Raw genomic sequence first — 25,188 nt, forward strand, 5'->3', positions numbered from 1 at the left:
GCTTGCTGTGTGCATATTTCTCTCCTTATTCAGACGAGATGACTTTTTAATTGGAGAAAGCAGTATTATGGATAGAGGACTTATTGAAGTTAAAAAATGTCTTGATGGATTTGATCTTACACACGTGCAATTTTTACTTCAGAAGACATTAATTGATGGACTGGAGAGGTTTGGACTCTTATTCTGACGGTACCCATTCACTGCAGAAGATCCATTGGTGAACAAGTGATGAAATGCTACGTTTCTTACAATTTGCTCTTATAAGAAATAAACTCATCTACATCTCAGATGGCCTGAGGATGAGTGAATTTTCAGCTGCTATTTATTTAGTGATCAGAGGTGACTTACAGCGACCGTGCCAAAAAAATGTGGACACTTAAATTCAAACCTGAAACAAATAATTCTGTAATCATTTAAGTCCTATAGCATCAATTTGATTTCTAACAGACAAGTCTCCCATCAATCAGTCTGGAAAGAGTTATTACATCCTTCCTGTAGCCTATGTAGCAGAACCCACATCAATCAATACAAACCTCTTTGTAGTTTATGGATTTGTTCATCCTTTGACCGGCCAGAAATTTTAAAAGACATTTTAAGGCTTAATCGAATGACCGCTCAGCACCTCTGATACATGCGTTTCACAGATAGCTAAGCATTATGGGTCTCAATCAATGTTTCCTGGTGACGTCCCCTCCTCTGTCTGTCCTTTAGACTTACAATTGGATTTTGCAGACATTATCACATATTGTGGACACATTCAGACCACACAATATAAAATATTTCAATCATTTCCGAAGCAGAAATTCTTTTCATCTTATGTCAGTGTTTTACAATTCAAAAGCTGGTTACAAGTGTGGTCAAACACCTAATTTAATTAAACAAGATAACAATGGAAGCTTTGATGGCAAAAGATTAACAGGGTTTAAAAAATTATTATTATTTTTTTACAAAATGTGCTTTATTCAATAATGATATTGAACTGATTCCAGATATTCCCCCCAAAATACTATATAGTATCTATATACAATTTGTTTTCTATTCATATTTATTTTTATACAGATGTACGTTCATTTATTTGTATACTTTATATAATTTTCCAATATATTTTTACTATTTATCTCTACTCTATATTTTTTTCCGTAAAATATTAAACATGCGCCACTTATGCTATAAATGTTTATTATTTATTTGAAATTGTATTGTTTATTTATTTATATTATAAGACAACTATATCATATCATATCATATTATATTTATTTCTTATCTTTTTGTATAATAGCCTTCCACAGTTCAAACTTACAGTAGCACACTGCAACCAATTCCTTGCCTGTTTTTCAAATAACACAAACTAAGCAGGTGAAGAATGAAACCGGACAACTGAACAACTCTAATTTGGTGCTTTTCTGTCTTTGCTAATGAACAAAGACACGCACAGTTCTTCTGCAAGATGTTCTTTCAGTAATTAAACATCTTTCCCCGTTAATCAGGTGCTCTGCTTTATTTATGTCGAGGAGAATGACATTGCAGTCGATCACCCATGAGATGTGAGGGGACAACGCACTAAATATCTCACAGCAACAATAGCCATTTTTGTTTCTGAAAAGCTTACTATATGCTGCGAGGGAATAGTTGCAATACCTTAACAGTCCTTTAGAGGGTGACAATACACCCCTCGCAAACCACAAACAAAGCTTCATTAATGACACGACTAAAGACTTTTTGCTTTTCTTTTTATAATGCTTCTTTAATCCTAAAAGTGCAATCACTAGCATGAAATGTCATCTCTCATTCACAACAGTAACTGAATAGAGCACAAGACCCATAACAAATTTTCTGCCAGTGTCGGCTGAATCGTTTATTTCCCAGAACACCTCAAACCGCACAAAGGGCCTGTGGCTGAGATTCCCACTCAGCTTTCCACAACAGCTTCAGTGACGGTGGATCCGCAGGGAACCGATGGAGGCGGGAGACACACATCAACAACAGCCAGGTGGGATGACGTGCTAATGGTGAGTGGCACTGACAACCGGGGATTCATCCTTCCCCTGCCACCTTCTATCAGTCAGTCATAGCCAGGGATCATTTCAGCCTTGTGGCAGATCTTTGATGTATGGTTTGGTGGGTGAAACGGTCCGTGAGACATTTAGTTTTCAAAAAGCTACTGCTCTTTGTCTTGTGAAAGAGCATTTATATATATATTTATATATATATATTATATTATATATATATTAGCATTTATATATGTGGTGAATATATATTAGTGTTGTAGTTTTAGACAAGCAACACACACTTTGGAATCTTCTAGCATGTTTAAGACATGATAAAACTCTTAGGAGACCCTAGTTAACACATATCAAAGTCCTTTCATTCATCCACACCAAAAGGTGTCAGTACAAAATCCAATAGCACTGTATTACTTGTGCACTTTTACAGTTCATCATTTACACACCCTCAAGTTTTTCCAAACCTGTTTAAACACAAAGGTAAACAACAAATTGCTTGTATTGACTTCTATAGTGTGGGAAAAAATACTGTGGATTTCTGTAACTATCAACATTCTTCCAAATATCTTCTAATTCAGGTTTGGAACAATACGGTGAGTAAATATTGACAGAATTTCCAGTTTGGGGTGAAGCAACCCTTCTAAACTGTTGTCATGCTCTTATTTTGTAGTTTGTTAATCTTGTGAATTTACAGTTTGAATGTTGTCATATTTATAGTGCTCAACTCATTTGCACACAACAAATATGACAGAAGATTCACCTTCGTTTGTTTGGGGGAAAAAAAATTGTTTTTACTGTAAAAGCTATGATATTTTCAGACTTGGGGAGTAACAGACTATATATAACGTCGCTATGTAATCAGGCTACAAAAATCTAGTAACTGTAATCCGTTGCAGTTACATAAAAAAACTAAGTATTCAGATTACAGTTACATTTTGTAAAAAGTGGAAATAATATCAGAATTATGTTTGTTTCATTTAAATGTAATGTTTTTTTTTTCTTTTTTACATAATAATGTCATATTCAGAGCTGCTTCATCATACAGTAGTTCCAGTTCTGTTGAGATTTTTTCATTTATTTTGTCATTAATCACTTACCCCCATGTCGTTCCAAACCAGTAAAATCTTCGTTCATCTTTGGAACACAATTTAAGATATTTTGGATAAAAACCAGGAGGCTTGTGACTGTCCCATAGACTGCCAAGTAAAATACACTGTCAAGGTCCAGAAAAGCATGAAAGACATCATCAGAATAGTCCATCTGCCGTCAGTGGTTCAATCTGAATGTTATGAAGTGACGAGAATACTTTTTGTATGCAAAGAAAACAAAAATAACAACTTTATTCAACATATTGTCTCCTCTTTGTCTCTCCGCATCACGGTAGTGCCATTTTGGAGAATATCTGCTTAACACAAACTGCAGCCGCAACACAAGGATATGTTTGCCACGTGTATTTAAGATTTGATTTGAAAGAAAATAGCGCATCAGTGCAGCGCGGCTGACAAAGAAAAGCTTACACTGCGTTCAGCGGATATTCTCCAAAATGGTGCTACAGTGATGTGGAGAGACAAAGAGGAGAAAAATTGTTGAATAAAGTTGTTATTTTTGTTTTATTCGTGTACAAAAAGTTTTCTAGTTGCTTCATAAAATTCAGATTGAACCACTGACGGCAGATGGACTATTCTGATGATGTCTTTCATACTTTTCTGGACCTTGACAGTGTATTTTACTTGGCAGTCTATGGGACAGTCACAATTAAGCCTCTCGGTTTTCATCCAAAATATCTTAAATTCCGAAGTCGAGTATTTTTACTTGTAGGTTACATGTTAAAGAAATAAAAAAATTAGAGTAAAAATTCACTACAGAGGAACCACTGGTGATGTCAAGTGATGCGACGCTTAATTTCTCCACATCTTCCTATGAAGAATTTAATCCATCTACACCTTCATCTAAATTTGTGTGAACCATTCCTTTTAAAACTATATTTCCCTATGAAGAAAATGAATGGAATTTTTACTCCGGGAACGCAACCTACACACTCAGTCGTTTTCAGTTTACAAATCATTTGTGATCACATTCAAAAGCTATAAGCAATTCCACAGGCTGACAATAACACTAGGGCATCCAGTAGCAACAGCGCCTACTAGTGGTATGGCAACATGATGCCGCAAACAGGGAATTGCTGGCATATACAGAGGTTACTGAGTGTATGTTACATAAATATCAGTGCTTTGTGAGCGCTTGAGAGTGTGTGTGACTGCTGGGACAGTGCAAAAAGCTGGTAGGGTCTGCGATCTCACCCAGCCTTTTACTAATAAGCCCACTTATGTCTTATTACACGCCCCTATTCATTAGTTGCACTTTTTCCTGCACGTACACATGAAGGAGCTGACAGTGAAAAATTCCCGGCTGACCCGACGTTCAGCTCCCTCTGTGGACATTCGAGCACATGTCCGGGACCATAATGACATTCCTGCCTATTGCAAAGTACGCTTATAAGCTTCGTAGGATACAGTGGATTACATAACCACGCAGTAGGAGAAAATCACTATTTTATTTCCAGACCTAATAAGCCATAAATATGCGGATGGAGGTTTTTTTTTCCCCCAAGCTTTTTTGGATACAAAGTATGTCGTGCTTGACTGCAGCGGTGCCATTTATTTGGGATCTAGGGGAGGACTGAAGGCACTTCATACCCTTTTCATTCATAACTATAGCTTGTTAGAGGCAGGATTGTTATCACTGGAGTGAAATGTCAGCGGTGGGGCCATTTAAAGAGCATTAACAAATTGCTCATTTTGAATAACAAGCCTCAGACTGTTTTTACAGCAGAGCGGATAGTACTGATCTGAGAACAGTCTTATGGGTTTTTGGGAGCGATTGGGACAGGGAGGTGCTGATCCTAGATCTTTTTCTGAGGAACGTGCTTGCTTAAAGTGTTTAACAGCTATCTATTAATGCAGAGTCCTCAGAGAAGGGTTTACATGTACATTAGCACGTAGATTGTAGGAATGCTTATGCAACATCTAAAATAGCTGCTTCAGTACATTCACTCTTATGTATGACATGATTTATGAAGAATAAATGCTGGATCAGACAAAACACTCTGCAAACTGCTTAATGTATGGAAATGCATATGAAGTGGTGGTTGCATTGCATATACAGTATGTGTGTTTATCTTTCTCTCTCTTTGTGTGTGTGTGTGATAAAACCCTTACTTCATAGGCAATAAATAAATAAAAGTACTGTACAGTGTAATGATATCAGATTAGAATAAATTAATAATAATAATAATAATAATAACAATAATAATAATAATGCTTAAGTACTTACATGTTAAAATGGTATAATAATTCATAATTAAATAAATAATATTACTATAAAGTATATTATACAAATGACAAAAGTTATAGGATACATAAATAAGATGGTATTTTGATGGATGGCTGGATGAATGGATAGATTAAAATGTTTTAATAATCTACACATAATGATATATAAATAATAGTATTTGATTTATAAATAAAAAAATAATGATTATTGAATTAAATATAAAATCGGTGGTCTAATTTAAGTTACATATAAAATATTAAAATATATATATATATATAAATTATAACACAATTTTAATTACAATAAATCATATAACAATAAACTGTGAATAAATAGATCAACATTATAGTATGATTTAATAATAGCATGTTAAATTATTATTATTAAATGTTATTCTGTTAATATAATAATATAAATGTTATAATAATTTATAAATAGATAAAAATAAAGTATAATAATAATAATAATAATACATATAATAGTACATAAATACATACAATATAAACACAATCATATAAATTTTATAGTAAAATGAAATGACGCTGTTAAGAATAATTTTCCGTGTGCTTGGAAATATCACCAGGGTGATGATGGTGAGGCAAAGACAGATGTGTTTCTCTTCACTCCAGCGTTCTGTTAAAAACAGCCCCGCTCTATTAGCGTCAGGCTTCAAACAGATGGGTAATATCATCCTGTGATGATGTGCGACGGCTCTGACGTGGTCTTGGCCAGGCAGGTTAAAACACTCGCAGCTGAACAGCCTCCTACTGTAGCTGATGCTGAGCGAGGCCCTATAGCTGAAGCAGGTGTGTGTTTGGGCACAAATGTACACTTATATTCACCCATTATATACAGTAAGTGGCATTAAAAATTTAATCCCAAAGCATCTGGGAAAAAACTTCCCTAGAGTGGTATTGTTCTCTTATTGTTTCGACTATCTTGCTGTTCTATCACCTTTTCTGAAAGAAACTTGCTGTTTTACAAAATGAAAAAAAAAAAAAAAATTCTTTCTCAAATAGCAGTCGACATGCATCTCATCTCAGTATCTCAGTATGCATCCCAGTATGCATCTCAGTATATATATATATATATATTTAAAATGTAAATAAATTATTTATAAATGATTTTTATATATTATAAATGTATGTTTTCTATTTTAAATTAAATTAATAAATTAGTCAACTATCATATATAATGTTTATTTACTAAATATGTATTTTATAATTTATATATATATATATATATATATATATATATATATAATGATAATTCATAATAATTAATAATAAATATTAGTAAGGTATACTATGGTATAATAATAATACAATGTGATTTATAAATGATGCTGTCTAAAATGCTGTCTAGGTAGGACTGGAACACAGCCATAATTCACACTTTTTCTCCTGCATTTTTTGAAGGACATTTTTAACTCCCTTGTTCTTCTTTACGTTGTTTCTCAAAAGGGTGCACTTCTTATCTTCTGCTGGCTCCATTATCCGTCCTGTTCTTTTCTATAGAGGAAACATTTCTCTCCCCTCAGCCTTGACTTTTTGTTGATTTGTCTATCTCTCTCTCCCTTTGGCCCGTCTCCTCGGGACAGACTGCACTTGGAGCCCTCCACTCCTCAATGAGTTCCACTCAATGGGCACAAAGGTCTCCTGGGGGAGCCTGGTCGTAAAGCCATCACAAAGGCCCTAAATCTGCCCCGCCGCCCACCGTGGAAGGCCCTCCCAGCACAAAACCCTTATCGCAGCAGAAACCAAAACCCTTGAGACTTGCAAGTGAGTCTGGAACGTGTCGCAAGTGCCATCGACGAGCCAGAAGGGACAAGAGTGAAAACACAGGTCTAAGCACACTGCACTTAGACCTAAACTACATGAAAAGAGAAGTTGTGCATCAACTCATTATACTGGAGAAAACAACCTAGCTTGAATTAAATCTCAAGCACAGCGCCACTATAGATTTGACGGTGCATTTTGCGCTTGACTGAACCATAAACCCTTTCAGCACACATGGGACAAAAATCAAACCTAGACACACAGACGCCACACAGACAAAAGTAGAGATACATTTCCTGTACTACTGTCCCAGCAGTACTGTAAATCTAGTAAAGCTTTAACCTTACTATATGAGGTTCAATAACAGCAAGAAAACTAATTTTGAAGAGGTCAAATCATAATAAATTCAATTCATATTTCTCATTTAATTTATACAGCTTTAAGGTGTTGAAATGTATTATATTTTGTTTATATTTGAATATATAAAAAATAAATAAATTTTAATTAAAATATATTTTATTAATAATATTATATATGATATATTTTAATATATTTTATATACATTGTATTTACTTATAAATTATTATACAATTATCCGTATTTGCATTAGGATTTTTTTAATTATTTATTTAACTTACTCTGTATAGTCTGATTGTTGAAGTTGTACAATACTTTTATTTTATGTTTATTTATTTTTATTTATTGTATATGTATTTATGAATGAACTGATGGATGTATTTATTTATTCATTTATGTACTGTATGTATGGATGCATTTATTTATTTGTTCATACAAAAAACACACAAAAATATTTATGCCATGGTGCGGTGCCTTGATGTAAGATGAACAATACTGTGGCTTCCAAAGGCAAAAGATGCATACTTTCACTTTTACAAAACTGTTATAAATTACTTCAAATAATATAGCTGACATACTATTTATCACAAACCTTGTCTTCTCACACCACACAAACTGTTACACGTCGCCCTAGACTACACTTCCCATGTTCCATTTCACTGATTACAATCTCACCTGGAGCCAATCACACACACTATGAATAACCACTATTGTTTGCCTTTATCTCTCTCCTACTAATAGCAGCTTTACTGAGCCAGTTACCTGTCCTAGTTTATAGTTCCCTAGTCTAGTCTTGTTCATTGCCTGTTTCTTTCAAAAAATAAAGTTGACCTTGACCTTTCATATTTACATTCTAGCCTTTTCTCTAGACTTACCAGTTCTCTGCCTGCCCTGAACTATACTTCTTGTCTTAGATTATCCCATTGTCTTGCCTTTTAAGACTATGTTTGCACGTTGCCTGGACTACTTTTGGGGCCCTTAAATGAAGTATCATCAACATTAAATAACATTGGGTGTCTACAAGAACTAATAACCAGCAACACATTAAAAATAATACAACTAAACTAAATTAACATCCAATACTAGAGCATCTTTTTCAAATTAGAGAAAAAAAGTCCAGATCAGGTCTCTTACCTTCCAGCAGGTCTCGTGCCAGACCCGGTTCTGCCCCTGTGGACCGAACAAAGTCTGACAGGACCGCATCCATGTCCAGAGTCATGGGATCATGTGGCTGTGCTGCCTGCCCTGCAGCTTCACGCTCTCATCTACACAAAAATCACAGGAAATATCATAGAAATCATTGAAGAACATCATATAAAGGACAAAATAACAACAAAAACATGGACTGAGCGCAAAATGCAGCATTACCGGTACATCAGGCTATTATTTACAGTTTGATCATATTCGGATTAATCAGAGATGAAATCAGCCTGGGGAATGAGTGACATGACTGTGAGGAGTGACTGCACTGACAAAAAAGTCAGTGTAGGATTTACTTTGAAACAGTTTTCAGAAAATGGTGGTAATGGTATGCACTCTATTTACAACAGTTCTTTCTGGTCCTTGAATCTGATTGGCTGAGAGGAGTGTGAAATCCTAGTGATAACAGCATTCCAATTGTTTTTATAACTGTTTGTAACTCCACTTGCAGTATTTCTCACAGCGAGTGTCATGGCGGATGCCCAAATCCACTGTAATTTTAAAAACCTATGTCAGACTAACAGAATACATTAGCCGAAAGATTTAGAAGAAAGACATTCCATGTACATTCCATGCTAACATTTTGTGATCATTATTTAACACCAGATAACTTATAAAGATACAACACTTCCACAACGTTAGCCAAAGTTCTAAGAACATTCATTTTTAGTTGGGAACTAACTATAGTAACAATATAAATACAAAATAAAGACCAAAAGTACTTGGAGTGGTCATTAAACATTAGCTGATCAAGTAACACATTCAATAAACATGACATTTTAAAGTAGAATGAAATGTATAGTTCAGACATGAAACTCTAGATGACACAGACTGATGGTATTAACGTAACTGATGATATTCACATCATTTAAGGACTTGGCACAAGCTGATTGGTCTATGTTGCATACACAAGTTCCTCTGAAACCCTCCACCTTCCCCAGCTCCACCTGTAAAGATCTGATACATTTTTTTGTATGCTATTTGTGCAGCAGCAGTATGTCTTAAATACTCACAACACCGTATTGCCATGTGCATTGGGATTAGCAAGTTTCTGTTTGCTCACAGAAGCAACAATAATCTGCAACTTCAGCAATAACAAAACAGCAGCATTTGCTTTTGCATAATGTGCTTTAATTAGAGAAAAGAAAATATTATACTTTACTAAGTTTTTAAAGGAACAGTTCACCCAAAAATAAAAAATTGGTCATTTACTCTCATGTTGTTTCTTTCTTCTGCTGAACACAAAATAAGATATATTATTTTGAAAAATATTAGTAAAACCTAACCCAATTTTGGTTTCTTGAGTGACTTCCATGGTATTTTTTTTACAATGCAATGAAAGCCAATGGCTACCGTCAACTGTTTGGTTACCAACATTCTTCAAAATACATGTGTATTCAACAGAAGAAAGAGACTCATACAGGTTTGGAACGACCTCAGGGTGTGAAAATGATAACAAGATTTTATTTTTTGGGTGAACTGTGCTTTTAAGTGGTGGTGTGTAAACAATCTGTTGTGTGCGTGTTTATGGGTGTGTTCCACTGTCACAAGGCCGTGCAAGTGTGTCACAGCACTGGACAGTGGACAGACTGGTGTGATGTTTCAACACTGTGGTGACAGTATGCAGGCTGCGTGTTGGATTTTTCAGCTGGAACACGTTGGCTGTGACATTCTGCTCAAGGCCTTTTTTGTCATTGCCTTATGAAATGCGCCGTTGTTTGATGCTGGTGAGATCAGACCGAACCCTGCTATGCTGGCTGGAGGGGGGAACACCTACAGGTTCGCTGCAATAACAGAGGACTGTTTATCTGTGCGCGTGTGCCGTGTGTCAGACGGCCGGACACACTGCCAGCAGCTTCCACACCATTTACAGAGCGTGACACAAAAATGAGAGGAATGTGAAGCTGCCCACAGTGGAGAACAAGGAGAGCTGCCCACTACTGAGTGCAACTCATAGACCTGAAACACACTTTATAATGAGTTTTGTATATGGATGGGTCATGATAGCCAAATATAAGACACAAATTTAAATGATACATACAGTTAATTCTGGTCCTCTAATCTGATTGGCTGAAAGGGGTGCGATATTCTAGTGATAACAGCACTCCAAACCGTTTCACCTTTTGTATAACTCCGTTTGCAGTATTTCTCACAGCGAGTGACAAATCCACTATCATTTTATAAATAATCAGTAGGGTGGCCCGGCGGATTGGGATTTCTAAAGAGGGACCATTTGCTAAGGGCCCCCAAAACTCTAAACATGCCCCTGTAAACAATACTGTTTTAAGTCACGGAATGTAGTTTCTAAGGTGAGCATGTGGTTGTTTTGACTTCAAATATGAGGTTTGTTAATAAAACAATGTCTATTTGAAAATTTGCTTTGTCGTTTTTGGTGATGTGAGCTCCAGGACATCAGCGGCATTCAGCGCCTATGAACCGGAAGAGAGCATGTAGTTAACAATGTAATATATTGTAGTCAACTGTAGTCAGTAATGTAATATAAATTACTCATTTTAGGTAATGAATTCTGACTAGTTTTTAATTACTTTTAGATTAGTTTTAAATGAACCTGTTTATAGATAATAATGGGATTAAAATTATAGAAAATCATGAAATGCATTAAATATTTCAGTCCTCTACTTATATGTTTGGAAACTTGCGTAAAGTATGTTTTGGGTCACTAAAATAAACCGAACAGCCAACAGCGAGCTCCCAAGCAATATAAAGTAATCCACTGCACTTTGAGTAAGATTACAAACCCTGCAATTACATTCTGCTATAGCCAGTAGAGAAGCCTGACTAACCCTGCAGAATTAAACATAAGATTAGATCATTCGCTCTCAAAGAGACAGAGCACATTAACAATACCAATTGTATGGCTGCTGCCGGCCGGTGGTTTATTTTTGTGCTTTTTCATAGGTCACATTTGTGCTACCAGATGTAGTCCGGTTCAAACAGATTACAGAATGACATAATCACAAACCCAGATGACCTTTACACAGTGTGGTAATATATAATGTGGGAAATTACAAATTACTGGTATTCATTAGGAAAGTTAGCATTGTGTTGTCATATTTTTAGGGACAAATTAGTAAATTAATTAGAACAACAACAAAAAACAGTACTTTCATACATGTACGTAGTATAATCACAGTCACTTTAAAACTTTTGATTAACTGCATAAATAATAGCAAATCCAAAACCTGTATACAGTATTTCTGTCTTTACACAAGTTTCTGTTTTGACAGCAAAAACGTATATCTTCCTTATATCAAGATGAGAATACATTTTCCTTTTCATATGCCTTGCATTATTTATCAGGAAGCCCAGCACTTTAGTGGCAGTTTAGCTGACCCAGTTCCATCCTGATGTTTGTATTGTGTGCTACGTGTGGGTCTGTGTTGGGATTCACTGTAAGCAAAACCAGTTCTGTAAAGCACTCAAAGCATTAGCTCAAAATGTCCAGTGGTTCCACATTTAAAACATCGGAATGTATTTGGTTATGACTGTTTATCTTCACCTCAGCCCAATTTATATTATGGATATAGTGATTGTTCTGTGAAATCCATCAATATAATAAAACTCAAACATAAATATTTTAAAGCCACAGCCCCCCAAAAAACTTTAGTGCAATTTCAGCCAGTCTGGATTCAGTGTGATTAATGGTGGAGTTTATTCTAGTCAAATTCTGCTACTTATCAAAACAGTTACATGGAACATGGTAACTTTAATTTTTGATATCTCTACAGCATGATGTGAGTTTCCAATGGTGAGAATCAGTCAAATGAAAAATCAACAGTGTTGCGGTTAATGTTTGAAACTAATGATGGCTGATGCCTGACAGCAGAATGGTCTGTCAATAACGGACAATTAAAAATCAGCACAGCCTTTGGTTGCACCATTTTTCAGTGGTGCATTTGTAAAGTATATCTAATGCATAATTATATTGCATATAATAAAGTATTAACAATTATACATGAGTAAAATTGTTGTATATAAGTATTCATATAAAAAACACAAATGTTATATTATTTTATATTATCTGTAATGTTTATTTATACAATTTCATATTAGTATAATAATAAATAGATAACTAAAATTATATATATATATATATATATATATATATATATATATATAATATATTGTATAATCTGTATATATATTGTATATATATATTTTCTATTAATTAATCATAATATATTATAATATATATATATATATATATATATATATATATATATATATATATATATATATATATATATATATATATATATAATTGATATTATCTTAATTTTTTTAAGAAGAGAGTATTCACAGCACAGAAATTTGTTACGTTTTGTAAGAGACGGGTTTCAAAATTCTACAGAAATTAGTCAGTGATCACATGCAGATTCCATGTGGGCTTTGTAATGTTCCTGTGAATAAATGCTGATCACATAAAGGCATTCTTACTTTCTGTGTTCTCAATGGGAGTTGAGCAGCCACCTCACCACCATGCTTATGTCTGCGTCACACACTCTCTAACACACTCTCCTCTCGTCTAGTCCATGTTTGGCAGGTGAGGAAGACTCAGGCTCAAATACAGGCCTAGAAACACAGAGAGAGAGACCCATTAGTGAACAAATCTCACATAATCTCCAGGGCCATATAAAGCACAGTAATGTAGTCTGACTTTAGCCACATTATGCAAGCACGACCCAATATCCCAGTGACCCTTTTAAAACACCCCTAAAATCTCATATTACTGATGTTAGCTCAAATATACCCTTTCAAACATTTCTATTCCATGTAAATTCTCTAATATAGCAGTGATCATAGTTAATGGAAAGTAAAAATATATGTGTTTATGACATTTACATCATCGTCACTACAGAACGCTGTTAAATGCATCATCCGAGATGTGGTGGAAATGATAATGTGGTGAAAAGGTTTGTAGCTTTCAGAAAAAAAGCAAAATGAGATTCCTTTTTGATAGATGGAAGACAAGTAGGTCAGAAGTAGAGCTGAGGAACATGAAGAAACTTGAGCTCAGTTTTCAGAGATCACAGTGGTGTAATGCTTTACATGAGCTCGTCCTGACTGACATGACAAAACCTGGCAACTGTTCGATCACAGGCAGTTTATTAAGGTTTTTCTGATTTGTGTGTGTAGAAATGGCTGATTAGACTGGTAAGGATAAATAAAATTTCCATATTACATTTTTTTTTTTTTGAGAATACCACACGACCAGTTCAGGATTCCAACCTCAGTATGAGCCATTGTTGCTTACATTACTATTTCTTGCAAGAGGTCAAAAGTTCAAATCTTGCTCAACTGAACATCATCCATTTGTCAGTAAAAATCCTGCTTTGTTTGACTTACGATAGTATTTATGTATTTATTTAGCACAGATCATTTTCAGCCATTTCAGTAGGTATTTTATTTTATTTTATTATATCTGTTTATCATATATATTTTAATTCCACATATATTTCCAGCAATTGTTTGTTTGTTTAATATACTATATTTTAATTTATGTAGATGATATTTTAGTTAAATTCCACAGATATATGTATAATAAATAAATAAATAAATATGTGGGATTTATCAGCCAATCAATGGCTGATAAATCCCACATATTTATTTATTTATTTTAATTAGTTAATGAGTTAGTAACATATTTCTTTGTTAAATTTCACATATAATTTTCAGCCATTTATTTGGTAGATTGTTTAAGTTAAATTCCACAATTTTTTTAGCCATTTCATCACCAAAAGTATAACTAATATGAATAATAAAACTTATTTGGTTAATAATATCCAGTGTCAAACCATAAGACATTAAACAAGATGGATGATATTTATGGATTAATGATAGTTTTACAGTATAAGTAAAATATTTTTGGAGAAAGTATTGTTTTGTGAGATATGTATGTATATGTGTGTGTGTGTGTGTGTGTGTGTGTGTGTTTGAGTGTACTGTGAGTGATGAGGTCATCCTACAGGCAATATGAGTCTACGTGATGTGAAAAAAATATATGCATACACAAAACACGCCATATTTGATGCCTCAGCAGGCCCAGAGTCTCACACGGCAGCAGTTTCTACAGCAAGATCCCTCTGAGCTGCTGTAACCTCAAGAAGCAAAAATCACAATACATAATTCACAGCTATGCCTTCTGTACATTCTCCTCTCCCCCTCAGAACAACGGCTCATGGCTGAGGCTCATTTCACAGCATTAGACTGAAAGATGGACAACTACATTAGCCCAGGGGTCAAAGGTCAGGGCTTTTAGGAAAAGAGGTCAGGAGAGATTTTAAATTCATTTTATTTTAACATTTATTTTTAATCAGATAGGCTAATTTAATTCTTCTTCTTCTTCTTCTACTATCTGATTATATTATTAAAATCAAATTTAAGGCTTTTAAGACTCCCTTTGAGTAAAATCTATATATTGAATTAGTAATGTTCTTAGTCTTTCTTTCCTGTGACAGGTGGCCCAGAGAGAATTCACATAAGTTTGCATTAAATTAAATGCCAGACACATTTTATTGTGTAGCCAAAATACCAAGAGCTAACAGGAAAAAAAAGGTAATTACTGTATGCGCGATGCTGTGATTTTAATAATCAACAACCCAAAATACGACGTGGCTCTTATTTTGAAATGCCTTCGTACTTCCAAATACTTATTCAGAAAGATGAGATCAAATATGCACTCTTACAACTGTTTACAAAAAAATATTAAAATATTGAAATACAACAAACCATAGTGAAAATTGCATAATTTTGCAACTGCAATTGTCATGGCATTTAAGACATTTTAAGACTTGAAAAGGCAGTAGGCTATTTTAAGTAATTTAATATATATATTAAGGGTGTAACGGTACGTGTATTCGTACCGGACCGTTTCGGTACAGGGCTTTCGGTACGGTGCACGTGTGTACCGAATGACCGAATGCAATATTTTGTTTTGCGGAACATATACATTTTCGTGTTTCCAAACGAACATATTAAGTGGCGTAAGTCTCTGCATTCAGCACAAATCCCTCCCTGCAGCTGATTCTAAGGCCGGAGACACACTGGCTGCGGGGCATGAGCGTGGCGTTTTCTGCTGTGTGTCAGTTGTGTGGCGGCTGCTTCGCGTTTTCTGTGTCTTTACACACCAGAATCGTGCCTGACGCGGCGCTGGCGCGCTGCTGCTACTGTAGGTGACATAGAGGGAGGCCGCCGACAGACCAGGATCTTGTCTTCACGACAACAATATCTATACTTCATGTTTAGCATAAATATAAAGCCTACTGATAAAGGACACAGTCAACAGTATTGATGACAAAATAGACTATGTTTGACAGGTGCAATATGCCAGTGTGTCACCGGCCTAAGGTTTTCAAAAGGCATCATGCGAGTGTGAACATCACTACAACTAGGAAAAAAACGATTGTAATTCAAACGCAGCTCCTGTCGGCATTTAAACAGACCTTTGCTCTTAATTCCAATCGGTCCAACGCAATAACGAAATCTGAACAGGTCTCAAAACTGAAACTGTTGATGCTGCACTTTACACTTTGGAAAAGTTATATATTTTTAAATATGAACAGGCCTACAAGCTGGGATTGGTAATGCTGCACTGTAATCATAGTTATTTATTTATATTTTTCATTATATTTTATTATATGATATTGGTTTGAGACTGAGAGTATTTTATTTAGTTGAGAACTTTGCAGCAGTATTTTATTTCAGATTCTTTTTTTATTTTATATATATTTTATTAAAAAGTATAAAAAAAAACTATTAAAAATTGTTAAAAAAAGTAATAAACAACCTGCAGTTTAATGTTTGCATTTCTTTCCCTTACTGTACCGAAAATGAACCGAACCGTGACTTTAAAACCGAGGTAAGTACCGAACCATGATTTTTGCGTACCGTTACACCCCTTATATATATATATATATACATTGATCAGCTCAAGAAAAATAGATATAAAGAAAAAATAAAAAGTTAATAATAACATTACTCTTTATTGTGATTCCTATTTTTTAAGCATTTAAGACATTTTTTAAAAGGCAACTGACTCTTTTAAATATTCAAAATGAATAAATAAAAAATTAGCTCAAGGAAAAGGGAAAAAAAGAAAGGAGACCAAACAGAAATTTTTAATTGAAGACCTTAAAGTGATTTCAAGACTTTTTTATAGCATAACATTTTAAGACTTAATTTATATATATATGTATATAAGTCGACAATCTCTTGTAGTATTTCTAATTTCTAGATTCAAATTTCGAATTAATTTCTGATTAGAACAACTAAAAACCTTCCTTAAGTTGTCCAGGGGTCCAAGATATCCCTTGACACCAATTTAATGAGTCAAACCTGCAGCTACTGTTGAACTTCATAACCCTTTTCTCTAAAGAAACGGAAAAAGTGCAGAGATGCCTCTCTGACGGACTCCCACGGTTTCTGAAGAAAGCTTTTAAATAAAGGAAATAAGAAAAGGCTGAGTAGAACATACTTAGCAAAACATACTTTGTTTATCAAATATAATCTTCTCCACCCACACGTGCATTCATAGAAACACACATATTCACTGAAAACAGGAAACAGTTTGTTTACACCTCACGCTGCATTGACCCGAGCACACAAGGACCTGCAGGCTTCTAGTATTTATGAGCCCATGTTAACAAGCTCAAAACAGAAAGACCCTCGCTCTCACCTCCACCTACGATCAGAGCCGCTGTAAAACACTTTCCACACGCTCACAGTCAACAACAACAGCCACACACTCTCCCTGCTCTCCCGCGGATGATCAATGTTTCCACGGCTAAATTTAACACAGTAACCTTCATAATTGCGCTTTGAGGCTGCGAGGTTTATTTTCAGAGCGTCAGACGTCTGGCAGCCGTGGAAAAATGTGCGATCACACTGATATGCAAAGCAAGTGTGAGAATTATGTGAAGCAATTACTCGCAATTTCTCCACAATATGTACATGGAGTGAGTATTTGTGTGTAAAGTTATTAAAACACACACAAAAAAAATCTAAAACAAACTTAAAAGGACATACACAGGCTTATATTAAATTTTATAATACTAAATCCATCGCTGATCTGTGAAGCTTTGCTAAAGACAGGTTAAAAAGGCCTGCTGACACTCATGTAAGTAATGAGTATACAAACACATCTGTGTGTGCTGCATTATTCAAGCATTCATTACCGCCGCTTCCACAGGTGCTCTTCAGGTATACACACACACACGCACACCTGGCTGCATTTCCTCACACTCAGCCTTCAACATGCAGACCATTACCTCATAGACCTGCAAACTAAGCCAAAGACACACAGCTGCAGGTCTAGCAACCCCAAGGAATTATGGGATACAAGCCCAGCAAAGAAAATAAGGCTCAGGACGTGTCACACAGTGCTCATTCATCCATGTGTGCTTTAACAAGACTAGACTCAGACTTTATAAAACTCTCTATAAGTCGCACAATAACTGCAAACAAGGAGGCTTTCAAATCTTTCTACTCACATTCTACTTCACACAAAGTTGTTTTATCAGAGTTGTTTTTTTTAATGGGTCTAACGAATCACTGAAGGAATACTGTATGTTCAAGTTCTATTGACTGAATTTGCTGTGTAATGTTTTTTTTTTTTTTTTGTATACGCAGCATGGTAATACCATTCTATGGTTTAAAAATACAGTACATGGAATACAATGGAGTAACGTAAAAAAATTAATAAACAAATTAATAAAAAAAAAAATAATATTAGTAGCACATTATGGGACCAGTTTTCTGCCCTAGTTTCCAGTCCTTAAGTCATAGTTGTAGCCTTGTCTTGCCTGTTTCCCGTGTTACCTGATTCTTGCCTGTGTTTATATTGAATTAACTTTTTGCCTTTCTGTTTCGGACTGTGTTTGCACCTCGCCTGGACTATTGCTCATGTTATTGGATTTCCCCTCTTGTCAAGCCCTCTGGATAACCTTTGCTGTCGACTGACTAATGCTCGGTTTGGATTACTCTTTTGTCTTGCTCTCAATATACCTGTTTGTCATTGTCAGAACCTTGCCTGGTTTATGACCATGCCTTTAAATAAAAGCTTTGCAGATGGATCCACATGTCTTGTTTGTCCCGTAACAGAATACTCTGCCACACATGGATCCAGTGGCTTTTCAAGTGGACACGGGCAAGGTATGGACATTGCAAGACCATTATTAGCCCTCAAACAGGGCACACGATCACTCAAGACTTTCTTTGTGAAGGCATTAATCAGCCGCTCAACTCATGTTTAATCAGTGAAGGTCCCCACTCATCTCTCTGTCAGTTTATGAACTATTCTTTGTTAACTGTTGATTCAATGTTCACTGTGGGTGTCGTGGAGGCACACGATTCTGCACTCACTTGTGTAATGGCGCCCCGTTATGTCACAGCTGCCAATCCTGAATCAAGTCAAGTAACAGCTGTTCTTCATGAGTCAAGTCAAGTCACAGTTCATTTTCATGAGTCAAGTCAAGTCAACGCTGATAATCAGGGGTCAAGTCAAGTCACAGCTGTTCTTCATGAGTCAATTCAAGTCACAGGTGATCTTCACAAGTCCAGTCCCATCTCAACTGATATTCCAGAGTCACATCACAGCTGATCATCCAGAGTGAAGTCATACAGAGCTAATCATCCAGAGTCACATAACATCACAGCTGATCATCAAGAGCCTTGTCACGTCCTGTCTGTTGCACCCAGATTATCAAGGTCAGTCCTTCGGTATCATAGTCTGGTATCCAGTGTGAGGGATACACTGCTGGTGTCTGCTCGCGCAGCTGGTATCCCCAAACCCACTCACTGTTCCTGAACTGATTTCCCTGTCTGAAGCGCTTCCCTTGATGGAGATCGCTTTATGGTGTGTTTGGGCTGCATCCACCACCACAGAACCTCCCGAGGTGGAGGCACTCGCTTCAGCTCCTTGCTTGGTGGTAGCACCCAGCGATGCACTCTCAGCCTCTCGTGTTGTAGTCGAAGAGACCGTTACCGACTTCTCTGTTTCCTAATGTTACTGCTGTAGATCCTTCAAAGGTGTCAGTGGTATCCATTTATGAACTCTCTGCCTGCCCAGCTGTGGCCAAGGAGGCTGTTTATGAGTTCTCAGTCTTCCCTGTCATGGTCAAAGTGACTGATGCTGAACTCCGTACCTGTCCTGTTAAGGAGAAAGTTAATGAACTCTCCCTGTTTCCTTCTGGTATTGCTGTTGAACCTCCAGAGGTGTCAGCAGTATCCACTTGTGAACTCTTGTCCTGTTCTGTTCCAGCCAAGGAGGCCATTTGTGAGCTATCTGCCTGTACTGTCATGGCTATGGAGGCTATTTGTGAACTCTCCGCCTGTCCTGTCACGGCTGTGGAGGCCATCTGTGAACTCTCTGCCTGTCCCATCATGGCTATGGAGGCCAGTTTTGAACTCTCTGCCTATCCTGTCAAAGCTACAGAGGCCATTTATGAACTTTTATCCTGCTCTGAACCGGCAGAGGAGGCCATCTCTGAACTCTCGTCCTGTTGTGAACCAGCCATGGGGGTTGATTGTGAACTGTCTGTCACAGCTCAAAACCTGCGTTTGAACCCTTAACCCTGCCTGTTATGAGCCCAGAAACTATAAATGCACCCCATGTCTTTCCAGTCAACCCTGTCACTGCCATCGAGACCATCCAGAAACTATCTACTTGTTTTGGTTTACCAAAGTCTAATCTTAATCTATCTGTCTTGCCAGTTTCATTTAATGAGTCTGATTTTGATCCATCTGTCTGTCCAGTTTCAATTAATGGATCTGAGTGTGAATTGTTTGTCTGTCCAGTTTCAGTCACTAAAATGTCTACCAGTCCAGTATTAGTTAATACACCCAATTTTGAACTGTCAGACTATCCCATATCAACCCATGAATCTGTTTGTGAACTGGCTTCTTGTCCAGTAAATACAAATGTTATTTAGTATTTACTTGTTGTTTCAGTAAATACTAAATAACAACCACTCAGATCCTGCTGAAGTCCTTGAGTATTGTTTGTGTATATCGCTCTTCTAGTAGTAGAACATTACGGAGCCAGTTTTCTGCCCTAGTTTCCAGTCCGTATCATGTGGACAGGAAATACATTACACTCCTCAATAAGCCTCATCATACACCATTCCTTGACCAAAAGCACTTCGAAAGTGCCGCAATGTTCCCATGTGCCCTATTATATTGAAGAAACATAAAACACATTTCCTCTTGAATAACTTCTGCAGTTACAGCATCAGATGATTATGAAGACAGATTAAATAAATTAGTGTAATTATAACTGCAGCGCTGACTCATTTGGCTCTGAAAGTGTGTTTTTGTGTAACGTTGAGGGTCTCTGCATGTCGTGCAGAAGCTCAGAGCTTCTGATGATCAGAAGAACTTGCTTCTCTGTGTTTTTGATCACCACAACAAAACACATCAGACATGAGCTAGAGAGAGAAAGAGAGACACAGAGAAAAACAGACCACACTGAAACCACAATAGCTTGTTTACTGTTTGCTAACATGGAGAAACCAGTCCAGAGATCATGAAGATAACACAATCAGCACGACCTCAAGACTTCTGCACGATGGAGATAAAATAAGTTCTCCTAAAGAATACACTGAAAGAGTGACCAGAATTTCATATAGAACGCCGGGGCTTGGGCATTTTTGATTCGGGCCAGTAAAGAAACATCTTTAACCTAACAGCTATTCATTCTCAAAAGATGAATGTATAATATTTAAAGTGTTGCAGTTCGATATAACCAAAAACAAAGAAAATATATATATAATAAAAAATGTATAACATTATTATAAATCATTACATTAACAATAATGTTTTATTATACTACTGTTACTTTTAAATAATGAATTTGAATTTTCATTACTTTAAAAAGCAATAATTTTATTTAAAAATAATTAAAAATATAACTTTTTATATTGTTACTTATATATTTTATGTAGTTTTTTTAAATATATAAGTACATTTTATATTTATTATGTATATATAAATAATACATATACTAATATATAGTTATTTATTATATTATTAATAATAATAATATATTAAGGTTTTTTATTTTAAATAATTAGCTAATTTTAATGAAATACAATATTCTAATAATTGTTTATCGTACTAATGTATTGTTGAGGAAAATATTTGTGTATAATATTTTATGTGTTCAATAGTTCACAAGGCACGTGGGAACATTTTTGGCAACTTGTTTTTAAATAGTGTAAAGAGGTTTATTGATTTCTATTCCTGTAATTCCATTTACATTATTTCTTTCCAAGCACAAGCAGTTTTCCTCCGAAAAAGTCAAAATCTAGTTCTGTTGCAATAAAACTGTTGTTAACTGCTAGCCGTTAATTGCAGCTAAATTGCAATTACCCACTTGAATCCCTACAGACATGCTTACAGTTAGGTAGTGTAGTGTAGCGTTTGTTTGCACTGCTGACGAAATAATTTAACTGAGGTCGAGACGCTCCTACAACACGTTTTCCATCAAACATATATATTATTATGAATATTCATGAGGTGGGCGTGGCCTACTAATGAGTGCAGGCCGTTCTAGAATGTGTTGGAGGGAACAGCTAATAACAATCAGCTGATGACCGGTGATGAAAGCATGGAGTCACAATATACCAATACCTTCTCACAGAGACAAATGTAAGGACGCGGCCTGGTTTTAAAACTGTGAAAAAACTGTTTTAAAACCTGGTGTAAAAACTGTGCTAGTTATCCTCTGCTACTGGTCAAAACAGATGGCTTTTTACCAAACCATAGAAACATATCTAATCCAAAACTGCCATTCGATAGAATGGGCAGTATGGAAATTCAGTTTCAGAAGCTGTTGCTCATCGTGTTAGCATGCTAACGTCCAGAAGCCTGTTGCCATCGCTGTTATAGACTGCAGATCCCAAATGACGGCTAATTACACCCACCTAATTTATCCATGTTCATCGCTGCTGTGCAACAAATCAGAAAACACGAAGGCGTAGAGGGATTTGAAAGAAGAATCAGCACCCTCCTGTGAAACTACGCCTCTTTTATATTTAGCAACAAGCCCGAGAAGATTCAGTCTCTCAGACCTAGTTAGAGAGGAACATTGCTCTGTTCAAAAGAAGACTCGGATAATCGAAAACAAGGAGCGTGAGAGACTTTCAAAAAACATTAAAAATTGTAGAGGCCTTAAACATTCGAACTGTAGAGTAGGAATGAATCATTCATGATTTCTGCAACAAATAAATCAATTAATTAAATACATTTAAATAATAATAATTTCTCTAAAAGATATTGCGTATATATTTTATTTAAATAATGTGGGGACTATTCACCAACAGTCAAATGCCTGACTCTGTCAGAAACACGTAACAATGGCTAATAAACCATCTGCTATGTTCCTCACTAATCAGCATGTTTGAGTTTGTACTAAATTTAAACTTTAACTCCAATCTACATCTGGCATGCATACACTGCAGATTTTAAACCCGTGCACCTTACATGTTGTTGACCATCTCATCTCGTCTCTCTGGGCCACACGGCCTCATGGGTTCACCTCGCCCTCGTAACCTGCACCTGCACACCTGGGACGAGTGTGTGTTTTGTTTTTGCTGACTAATATCGGCCGACAAGCCAGCTGCTTGAGGCATCTCGATGTGTCTACTAGCCCAAAACAAACACTACAGTTCATACTCAGTATTTCCTCCGTTTCCAGTAGATGATGAGAAGCAGCACACATGAATCCAGTCGTCTGATTTAACACAACACACATTGTTTTCCACCATCTCACTATCTCAACCAATCAAGACGTAGTAAAGAATAGTAAATCAAAAGCAGAAACAGCTTCTCCTCAGAAGCGTGTGTTGATGCCAGGCACACCAGATGGAGTCTCCACACCCCTCTGCTGGACTCAGTTTAGTGCCAGCTTTTCAAATTGGACTCTAATGTGCAATCTAATAAGGCTGGTGACATAATATTTTCATCATCTACCGCTACTCTTGGTTTCGTAAAACAAATTCAAAACAAAACATGATTATGTATTACATCATACTGTTTTCAGAGTTTCAGAATGAATGGAGCGCTAAACCGTTTCCAAATATAAACAGAAACAAAATAGAAAATTATTTATGAAACCAATTTGTTTAATAGGATTCAGATGTAACAACATGTACTTATTATATATTACTTATAAAAATTATGAAAAGAAATGAAAGTGGGCCATAACAATAATAATATATTTTTTTAATTGTTATTATTGTTATATCTTTATATTGTGACATTATAATATATAATCGGTATGTCATTCAATATATTTAATTTAATTATATATCTAATGATATACTTATATTTCCAAATTATTCATAATTTCATACTTATTTTAATGATATATTTACATCGTATTATGACAATATTGCGGTGATATAATCTTACAGTAACACATTCTGTGACATAAACAAAAATGTGGATTATAGGATTCAGACATGTGTCTATTACTTTATTTTTGGCCACTTTTTTCACTCCATAACTTATTAATTATTGTATTATTTACAGGATAAAATATAAAATAAAACTAAAACGTCACTACATGTTAGACATTATACATCATTCTATATATAATACAGCGATATATTATTCTATAATTACACATCATTTATTATAATTATATCATTAGACCTTTTGCATTAAATTATATAATTAATTACATATTTTATTATCGATAGTAGTTATAAACATATTAATTATATTTTTAATGATATGCAACAATACAATCTTACAGTAACATGTTCCACTTTTTTCACTTTATATATATATATATATATCTATATCTATATAGATATATATATATATATATATATATATATATATATATATATATATATATAATACACATATTATTAATGGTATTTTTGATGATACAGTGACATGTTCTAAGTTTAGTCATAACTGCTGTAAGTGGTGGTCAACTGGGTCAATAGGAAGTCGTGGCCTAATGGTTAGAGAGTCGGACTCCCAATCGAAAGGTTGTGAGTTCGAGTCCCGGGCTGGCAGGAATTGTGGGTGGGGGGAGTGCATGTACAGTGCTCTCTCCACCCTCAATACCATGATTTAGGTGCCCTTGAGCAAGGTATCGAACCCCCAACTGCTCCCCGGGCGCCGCAGCATAAATGGCTGCTCACTGCTCCGGGTGTGTGTTCACAGTGTGTGTGTGTGTGTGCACTTCGGATGGGTTAAATGCAGAGCACGAATTCTGAGTATGGGTCACCATACTTGGCTGAATGTCACTTCACTTTCATTTCTTTTCCTATGAATGTGTAAAATATCACTAATGTGAACTACCAACGAGTCACGTCTTCTACACGCCATTTTTCCAATCAAATTAAATAAAGAAAACCCCGTTTGTCACTGCAACAAAATGAAATGTGTGTGGAAATGAAGAGCCACGCAGCATTGAACACAGTTCTGAATAAGCAGTGTTTTCTCCGTGACAGTGTTTGGCGTGTCCTTGCATTCTCAGGAAC

The 25,188-nt window shown here is 35.7% G+C and overlaps 1 protein-coding gene across 2 annotated transcripts in view; it reads right to left on the reverse strand.

The window, feature by feature from the left end:
• Positions 1 to 25,188, reverse strand: part of LOC132125068 (OTU domain-containing protein 7A-like) — a 72,248-nt gene that overhangs the window by 25,877 nt on the left and 21,183 nt on the right. For both annotated transcript variants that reach the window (XM_059536279.1, XM_059536280.1), the window contains exons 2-3: positions 13,130 to 13,264; positions 8,606 to 8,736 (exon numbers count right to left, since the gene is read on the reverse strand). In XM_059536279.1, the coding sequence (XP_059392262.1) occupies positions 8,606 to 8,690 (85 nt within the window). In that variant the 5' untranslated portion in view covers positions 8,691 to 8,736; positions 13,130 to 13,264. The remainder of the gene's footprint in view (positions 1 to 8,605; positions 8,737 to 13,129; positions 13,265 to 25,188) is intronic.

This window comes from Carassius carassius, chromosome 43 (genome assembly GCF_963082965.1).
Source record: "Carassius carassius chromosome 43, fCarCar2.1, whole genome shotgun sequence".
NCBI classification, from domain to species: Eukaryota; Metazoa; Chordata; class Actinopteri; order Cypriniformes; family Cyprinidae; genus Carassius; species Carassius carassius.